Below are 9,647 nucleotides of genomic sequence, written 5' to 3'. Positions count from 1 at the left end.
GTTTTGTGGGTGTCACTACATGCAAATGAGCTGTGACAGGAACGCGTGCTGCACGTCACAGACTATTAACCTACACATGGGAGTAGCTTGAGTGTGATGGTAAGGTGTGTACAAACTTTTGGCCATATAATGTAAGTTATGATATTAACATATCGGCACAGAAAAATACAAATAACTCATGGCTTTCTGTAATTTCAGGCAAACCACATGTCGTAATGCTATTGCCCGACTTTCGTTCTGCAGCTGTTCAGTAATTTGTAGACGGTCCCTGAAGGCGCAGCGCATCTCCCTTCGAGTCGCTCTGGAAAGTTCGCTGCCCTTCCTCCTGCTGAACCGTCTAGAAGCTGCTGCTCGCCTTTAACTTCGCTCTCCCGCTGTCTCACACACACATACACACACCCCTACACCTTGTATTAGTTTCTGGAAATTGATACGGGCTATTAGGCATCATTTTGTGTAGGAATTAGGAGCTTAGGAACTGTAGGGACTGACAGCTAGCTGACACCGTTCACATCTCATTCACTCAGCCGCAGGTGGACTGCAGTAATAACCTTAAACTTACACATTTCACTGAAACATGACTGCAGAGGAGGTGGCAAACGACGGGCAGAGCATCCCCATGGAGGGAGAGGACATCACTCCTAAGAAAGATGGAGGAGTTTTGAAGGTAGCTTGATTTGTTTACAAACGTTATTGCAGGTTTGGCGGTGTGTGGTGGCTAGGCCAGTGTGAAGAGAGGCTAGCTGGCTAGCAAGCGCAAACTTTCTCCACAGTCCCTGGTGGAGAAGCATTGCAAGCTAACACTGATTAAAATAAAGCTGTAAAAAGAAAAAAAAAAGTCTGAGAATCGTACATGATGCTAAAGCTACAGAAATGCTATCATGCTAGTGATGCTAGCATGGCTACTTAGCTAGCTGGTCGCATGGCAATAAGAAGCTTTTCAACTGAATGACGCAAGGTGTCGTTTAACACTATGATAAATAAGTTTATTCATCCACCACATAAAGAGTAAGTGATATATTTAAAACAAAACAAGATACAGGAGAGCCATTTTGCAGTCCATTACTCAGGTGTCCATTTCAGCTTCCAGAAATTACCAGAGAAATTCTGGAGGCTTCCCGAGCGCGCGCTGCATGGTGCAAATTGTCTTAAACTCTTTAAAGGTGCAACAAGACGTTTTGTTTTGTATCTTTTTTGTACGGATAACATGGAAGAACTGGAAATATGTTAAACATGAACCTTGGATTAGGCCTTGGCCTTAGCGAAAGTGTATTAAATAGCTGAGAAATCCCATTTGGAATTCAGACTTCCGGGCCGGAAGGGTTGTTTGTGTTTGGATGAGCCTCCTAGCAGTCTTTTTTTTTTTTTTTTTTTGGCACAACAACTGTAATGGTTGTCTGAAAAGTCACGAATCAGTGGGGAAAATGTTGAGCAAATATGTCGACTGAGCAAAAGCCCCCCAAAAACAAAAAGGCTGAGAAAGTGTGTAGAGTGTAAAAGTGAACATGTAGACCATATGTTGTACATAATAAATACGCAGTGTTGCATATGTTGTGTTACTCTGATTGGTTCTTGACTTTTTGGACGACCTGTACGCTACCGTGGATCTTGTGGGTCGTGCTTTTATTAAAAATTATTCAAATGTCGAACCCATGTAACTGTTAGAGACCTAAATTATAATCTTACCTAATGCACCTTTAAGCTCTATATGTGTTTATGTTCTTTCTTTGGTTAGTTACCTGAATGGATACCTCACATTAGTAATGCTTGTCTCTTTTGTTACGTCACTTCCTTGTGTCTGCCTGTAGCTGGTGAAGAGAGAGGGCACAGGTACAGAGTTACCTATGACAGGTGACAAAGTGTTCGTGCATTACGTCGGCACTCTTTTGGACGGCACTCAGTTCGACTCCAGCCGTGATCGAGGCGAGAAGTTCTCATTCGAGTTAGGAAAAGGTGGGTTAGACGTATTGCAGAAATCTTCTTGCAAATAAGATGCATCCAAAAATCTGCTTTGTCAGATCCATAATTATTGGCACCCTTCAAAACACTGCAGAAAAATCATTATGTAGTAATGCATTCTAAACGGATATGGATATGGATATGAATAGGAGGCACACTATTTCCCCCCTGCAAAGAAAGCTTGCCAGAAAGATTCACAGGGAACAAGAGGAGTGCAACGGGACTGGGATTCCAGGTGTTATTAGAAAAAAAAAAAAAAAAAGTTTTTACTTTGAGAGAGCGGTCACATATGAAGCTTGTGGGACAAACACCACCACAAAGATCGCATTCATTTACATCATCCATAGTAACTTTCTGGTCATGGCCGCGGTGGTTTAAATTAGGCTGCTAGATTTTATTATACTTTAAGAAATAGAACTCTGTTCACTAGAAAATATCACAGGCAGGTGTAAAACAAAACTAGGAAGTGTGCATGCACATCTCTAATTGAGACCAGTTATGAACTGGAGTGATGAAGCTGAGGTCGAGGAACTGTCAGAGTCAGAATTCATTCTGATTCACTCATTTCTGGTGACATAGTGGTAAGGTTTATATGAAAAAACCCACAGGTTTAGAGCATGCTCACTTTAGATATTTGGAGTAGGGGTGTAAAGAAAAACAGATGGATTTGAATCAGAAAATCAGTCCAACAATGTGCGATATTGCAATTGAAAATCAATGCATACTTTGGAGCACTGAACAGATACAGATGCACATCAGTGTTATTGTGTTGTTTCGTTAATGTATAGAAATCTTTGCATACAGGAATAACATTTTCCACTCAGTCGAATAGGGATGTAACTGTATACGCATACGATATTTATAATGAACAGTTGTGTTCCAAATAGATACAAATAGGAATAAGGGGATCTTTTTCCCTGTCTGTTCTCAGTGGCTCCAGTAGCCCGACCTAAATACCGCCTTACTGAGATCCAGAAGAAAACCATATTTGTTCCACATTTCTATACAAACTGGGCTGAAATTATTAAATGAAATGCCATCATGGAGTCACCGCTGTGTTTCTAACCATGTTAGACAGGAAGAGACTCAGTGCTGTGTTTGTGTCACAAATTAGAAATAATAGAGGGTGCCAATAATTTTAAAAACAGTTTTTTGCAGAAATGTAAGAATTAACAGATCTTCTTATTCTTCTTATTTTGTATGCTAAAATAAATCTAGCCTATACACAGTCCCCATATGTGCATCTCTAAAATCATGTTTCATGTGTATTAAGTTTTGCACATTTACATGAATGGTGCCAGTATTTTACTGTGTGTGTGTGTGTGTGTGTGTGTGTGTGTGTGTGTGTATACATATATATAATTCAAACTTGTCTATATGGACTGAATGTGCTGCAGGTCAGGTGATTAAAGCGTGGGATATCGGTGTTGCGACAATGCGCATTGGTGAAATCTGCCAGCTGATTTGCAAACCCGAGTATGCGTACGGATCTGCTGGAAGCCCACCCAAAATCCCACCCAGCGCCACCCTGGTGTTCCAGGTACTGTCTCGCTTAGCACTTATTTTTTCATGGGGGCAAAAATTTTTGCCTCTTGGTTAATTTTTCTGTTTGTGTGGCAGGTCGAGTTGTTTGACTTTCATGGTGAGGACATCACAGAGGATGAAGATGGTGGAATTATTCGTAGAATCATCACTAAAGGAGAGGGTTACTCTAAACCAAACGAGGGTGCATCTGTGGAAGGTAAAACACACACACACACACACACACACACACACACACACACACACACACACACACACACACACACACACACACACACACACAGAGAGAGCAGGGCGATCCAATTCCTTTATTAAATGATTTAAATGCATTTGAATATTAAAGGAACCCTCCACCCTGAAACGCATTAAATATGTTTATAATGAAATAATTGTGGTGTGTTTAGTGTTTCTGCTAACTTGATGGGCTGTATTCAAGAATCTCAGATATAAAGGATATCAGTCAGGTTAGCTCCTAAAAGTAAAGAGCAAATAGCTTTTTCTCCTCAGTCCCCATTTTCCAGCTACATTCAAAGGCATATTAATGAGAAATCTAATGTAAAACTATGTTGGTGCAGACGTTGGACTCAAAGTTACAGAATGCAATGCAGCTATACGTTGCAACTGTAGCAGAGACTCTGCTAGTTAGTGACCTGCGAGATGACGAGTGTGATGGCTTTGGAGCTTTGGCTGCTGATCTGTTTGAACAAGAGTGTACAGATGAGAAGGTGAGAGAGCTGGACAGACTAAAGGACTAAAGCGCCTCTGCATCACTCTCTTTAGGTAGAGATGAAGTGAGGACTAAATCCCACTGCATCGATTTTAGCAGGTACTCAAATGGGAACGTAGGAAACCATGAAGTGAAAATAGACTGACATATAGTTGGAAAAGGTTTAAATTAAAAAGTCATCTCAGAATTTCATTATAGAGCATGTAGGGTGGATTTTTCCTTTAAAAAAGACTGTAATGGCAGGAGCAGTAGTACCACTTGATTCATTCATACTGAATAAAGCTTTGTATTTATCTCACCTCATTGTGACTGGATTGGAACAGATTGCATTTAAGCCTACAGAAGGAGATTCACATCACAGAAGATGCCGTACAAAAAGCATTTTGTTAACAATGTTCTCGTTATTGTTCAGTGCACGTGGAGGGAACGCACGAGGGCTGCGTGTTCGACGATCGGGATCTGAAGTTTGAGGTGGGAGATGGAGAGAGTCTCGACCTGCCGCTCGGAGTGGAGAAAGCGCTGCAGGCTATGGAACAGGGCGAGGAGTCCCTGTTCATCATCAAACCAAAGTAATTACACACTTACACTTTTGTCCATATTCACTGTAAAATCAATTAATCACACATTTCTTCCGTGCTCAGGTTAGTCAGGTTACTTATCCAACATTAGCAAGCACATACTTCTTTTAAGAGCGCAGGCTTTTTTGCTGATTCAGCATTTTCATTGTGTATTTTCAGATATGGCTTTGGAAACACAGGCAAACCCAAATTTAATATTCCACCTGGTGCAACACTGCAGTACAAAATCACACTGACAAAGTTCGAGAAGGTGAGTGTGCTTCAACATTCTCACATGTACAAATGACACTTGTCGTGTCTCTGAAATGAAAATTGGTGTTTCAGAACTTTTTGTACTTGTTCCTAAGTGTTTAGAACAGCAGTATGATAAAATATCTGAAAGAAATGAAATACAAAAAAGTATTTCTGGAGATATTCTCATTTTAATTTTATAGTTCATGGTTCCAATATATGATGATTCATAACTAGGCACACCTTTTTTTTATTTATTTTTTGATCATCCAGTGAAATGCTCTCTAAAACCTTTTATGTCCTGCCCCTCTACAGTAGCCGCTTGTTACCTCATTACTATGTTGCCGTACACTATTCCCTTTTCCAATCATTGCCTGGTTAAGGAAAAAAATTTGTTAAATTTTTTAACCATCCACACCAACTGCTCTACCATCTTCTAGCATCCATTAATCCGTTAGTTCAAGTGTGGTCAAGGCAAGTAGTTGTACCTCATGTTTTTTGTTTTTCCCCCCATTTCATTCTTTGATTCTTTCATTCATTCATCCTCATTAAGAGGAGGATGAATTTATTGTGGTCAGGGTTGTGGTGGAGCCGGAGCCTATCCCGGGAACACTTGGCACTTCAGAAATAAAGCCACTAGAGTGCATCAGTGTGGCGTGAAAGTCACTGAACGTGCCGCTTCTGCACCGAAGCGATGCTACTTGCAATATGATGCTGTGCTGATGCTGTGCTCAGTGTGGCTTTTTAGACTAGCGGGATGCAGGAAGTACCCCCTGTAACATTTACAGATGTGTAAAACTGTCGTCAGCTTGTTTGTGTTTCTGGGAATGTCAGTTGCTGATGTTGCTGCAAATCATTATGTGATCTGACAAAATTTTAGTTTTGTTTGCCTTTATCTCTTTAGCTAGAATTAAATTATGCTAAAGTATATGTAATTATGTAATTAAATAAACACGTACTAAGTAAATGTGTCCTTGTTTTGGAGGCTTTCAGATATATTTGTGTGTCTGAATGTGTGGTGTTTTTCTGTTTTTCTTCTTCATCTGCCTTCTTTACTGCCACCTAGGCGAAAGAATCCTGGGAGATGAACACCAGTGAGAAACTGGAACAGAGCGTTATCGTCAAAGAGAAAGGAACTCAGTACTTCAAAGTATGAGCCACACGTCAACATTGGAGATTTTTATCCAGTTGATTGTTAAATTCCAAGCTGCCTGTTAACCATTCCTGATTGTTTGTGTTGCAGGATGGCAAATATAAGCAGGCGGTCGTGCAGTATAAGCGCATCGTGTCGTGGCTGGAGAATGAGTCCAGCCTGCAGGGTGAGGAGGAAGAGAAAGCCAAAGCCCTGAGACTGGCGGCTCACCTCAACCTGGCCATGTGCTATCTAAAACTACAGGAGCCCAGCCCTGCCCTCGAGAACTGTGACAAGGTCCACGACTTATTCACTGCTAATCTGACACATCCGTATTTCTCTACATACGGTGTAATGATGTCATTTATAAATTGTGATAGCAACACTGTGTGTTCATATCACATAAACCATGAAAGTGAGAACTGTCATCGTGATTTTATCTTAAACGTTGATGTTTAAAATTTACTAGGTTTATACCTTTATGTTCAAACCTGGCGTTTGTAATTTGCCATTATAGAAGAATATTCTGGGATAAAGGTTAATTATTTTTTGATATGCCTTAAGTATTAAATTGTCATATTCACATGTACATTATCTTAGATTTTAGGTGATCTAGAGTAATTTAATTTATTCAGTTATTTTCCTGGTCCATAAAATATGACTTGCACAAGGCTACACATGTTCCAGAATAAAGCCCAGTAATATTTCAGGGAGTTGTAATGATTAATTTCATGTGTTTTAAAAATAAACACAATAATATAATTAGGGAAGTTGGAATGCTATAATAAAGCCTGTTATATTTTTTAGCAACAATTTTGCTCTTGTTCAAATTAATTGTTGAAGTATTGTTTTTTTTTTTTTTTTTCCCCTCTGCTGTATTCTTGTCATTTTTACTCATGTAGCTAAAAACCTGTTTGGATTTTTCTCAGCTGGTTTGTTTACTGCTTTGTGGTGTTTCTTCATAGGCATTGGAACTGGATGCAAACAATGAAAAAGCTTTGTTCAGGCGAGGAGAAGCGCTGTTCGTGATGAAGGAATTCGATCGGGCGAGAGGAGACTTCCAGCGTGTGGTACAGCTGTATCCGACCAACAAGGCGGCGAAGAGCCAAGTGCTGCAGTGCCAGAAACACATCAAGGAGCAGCACGAAAAGGACAAACGCCTCTACGCCAACATGTTCCAGAAGTTTGCAGAGAGGGACGCTAAAGTAAATATTTAGAGTTAATAAGATTAGATCCTAACTGCTCTGTATGCACACCCATCCTAAGATCATATAGATGACAAATTAAACAAAAGAAAGAAAGTGAACAAATTGAGTGAATGAACAAAAGAGTATAAAAACAAAATTAGTCATTAGACTGAATGAAGCTCAGTATTGAACTCTATAAACTCACAACTTGATAATTGTTACAAATGGTTAATACAAGATAAGCATGATTATTACTCATTATCTCAATTAGTGGCTGTTTTGACCACTGATGTACAGTATGCTAGGATTTTCTTGTTAGCAATGTCGGCATCTTTGTATACATGAGAAATCCCATGAAAATGTGAAGTTTTGCTCGTTAAACCAAACCAGTCAGGCAACTCAAGGCCCATTTTAACCAGTTTAAACATTCAGTCATGTGACTCTTCCCAGAGCAAAGCAGCGAGTTTGACACTGCTCCTGAGCCTCCTTATCAGGCATGACATCAGTACATGATGCCTTTATAGTTCACATTTCTCTCTCAGCCATTTTTCACCGCCTTCACTTAAAAAAAAAAAAATAAATAAAAATTACACACACTGTTTTACATCCTGAAGTTCTGGACATGTCACAATAATGTAAGAAATATTGTAGATAATTGTCTTGTTCTAAAGACTCTGTTTTTTTTCTGTACTTTTTCTTCGTTTTCTTGCAGAAGGAAGCTGAGCAGGCAAAGAAAGAGAGCGACAGCGCAATGGACATAGAGGAAAATGGTGCCCCCGAGCAGACTGCAGCGTAAAGACGTGTTAATTTGGCTGTTTTTGTGTGTCTAATTCATTTTTTTACAATTTTTTTCTTTTTTTCTTTTTTCTTTTTTTTAAACAGTTTGTTCCTATGAAATGAGTGCGTGTGTATAGGTGTGAAGCTGAAAGTCTGATCTGTAGAATACTGTTAGTTTTCATTCCCTTTCTCTAGGCCTCACTGGCACTGGCACTGTGTGCGTTTAATTTGTGTGTTTGTGTTCATGTGAGGCAGCTAGTTGGCCTGGCTGTGTACTTTTTGCTGCTATTCCGCATGAAGGTGCAACGCTGAATGGAGATCTGCTCAGTAAATATTAGGCGGTACTGCAGCCTCCGATAATGGGCCCGTCCCTGATACTGCTACTAAGCGATATATCAGAGCACCACTATGTAGTGCTGATGTACAGAACAGATAAAGGCATGGAATTAAAACGATCGTCATGGCAACACGACTGTTTTGTTGGTATTCTCCATATGGTTGTATATATGGTTTTTTCCTATATCTTTCACTGATCGCTGTCCATAAAGCTGATAACTCCTATAATCTTTTTTTATTCACACAACTGGAAATCCAGTGTTTTTTTTTTTTTTTTTTTTTAAATTACACATTTAAGAGGACGGCATATAGGAGGAGCTCTTCATCATGGAGAACCGCTTAGTATCTGCTTGACTCGCTCTTACAATTGTTAGGTTTTAGGCAGTTGTAGAGAAATCAATCCAGACTTCTGTTCTAGCCTACTTTAGTGCAAGGAAGTCAGTTTTGTGTTATTATTGACTCATATCAGGATCCTGGGCTCATATCTGGGCTCATATCTAATTTAACTAGATGGGGACATTTGAGCTGAAGTTGTAAATTACTGAAATTTAGACGTGCTACTTGCGCCGGTTTGTTTGAAACGCATGAACGAAGGCGAGTGAAAGGCGTTAATTGTTCTGTTCATGGGTCACTAATGCTCCATTGATGTCAAATAAAAGAATCCTGTTCTGGACTCTGTTTTTTTTTTTTTAAATCTTTTCTTTACCTCTCATCACATTTAGTTCAATTCAGTTGAATTTTGCTTGCATTAGACATTATCAGTAAGCAACTTTATAGAAATCTGGACTTTAGCTCAAGCCAGAGGTGAGGAAGAAACCTTGAGAGGAAAGTTACAAAATATCACCCAGTTAATTTGCTTTTAAAATAATTTATATCTGTCATGTGGATTTGGTATAAACAATGACATAGAAACTACATTCTGATATCTCTGCAATAAATGAGTGGAAAAGCATCTATATTGAAGTGTGACCAGGTTATAACCACTATTTGGCAATGCTGATCCATCATAGCGTCTGACTCATTTCAGTAACACTTTTTCTTGACATGGTGTCTCTGTCATTTCTGTCATGTGAATACACGGTGTAATATTCTGTATTTTTGTTTTCTATTCTGTGTCTGTCACTAGTTTTCAGAGCAGGTTTGGGATATTGCAAAGCCACATGTTCAATTTTATTTCA

At 39.4% G+C, this 9,647-nt stretch overlaps 1 protein-coding gene across 1 annotated transcript; it reads left to right on the top strand.

Annotated features, from left to right (window-relative positions):
* Positions 1–265: 265 nt before the first annotated feature.
* On the top strand, positions 266–9,142 carry fkbp4 (FKBP prolyl isomerase 4). The gene is made up of 10 exons (XM_026914424.3): positions 266–667; positions 1,809–1,953; positions 3,357–3,499; positions 3,580–3,700; positions 4,641–4,797; positions 4,966–5,056; positions 6,104–6,187; positions 6,281–6,466; positions 7,135–7,374; positions 8,069–9,142. The coding sequence occupies exons 1-10, from the start codon at positions 578–580 to the stop codon at positions 8,150–8,152; spliced, it is 1,341 nt and encodes a 446-aa protein (XP_026770225.2). The 5' UTR covers positions 266–577; the 3' UTR covers positions 8,153–9,142.
* The last annotated feature ends 505 nt before the right edge of the window (positions 9,143–9,647 follow it).

The sequence above is a fragment of the Pangasianodon hypophthalmus genome, chromosome 6 (assembly GCF_027358585.1).
Source record: "Pangasianodon hypophthalmus isolate fPanHyp1 chromosome 6, fPanHyp1.pri, whole genome shotgun sequence".
Taxonomy (NCBI): Eukaryota; Metazoa; Chordata; class Actinopteri; order Siluriformes; family Pangasiidae; genus Pangasianodon; species Pangasianodon hypophthalmus.
The sequence above is the reverse complement of the archived record's forward strand: the minus strand, read 5'-3'. Positions and strand labels throughout refer to the sequence as shown.

Coding starts and splice junctions, on each gene's coding strand:
- fkbp4 (XM_026914424.3), top strand. CDS start 578: ATGACTGCAGAGGAGGTGGCAAACGACGGGCAGAGCATCCCCATGGAG. Junction 6,188..6,280: donor AAGGAACTCAGTACTTCAAA/GTATGAGCCACA, acceptor TTTGTGTTGCAG/GATGGCAAATATAAGCAGGC. Junction 6,467..7,134: donor CCCTCGAGAACTGTGACAAG/GTCCACGACTTA, acceptor GTTTCTTCATAG/GCATTGGAACTGGATGCAAA.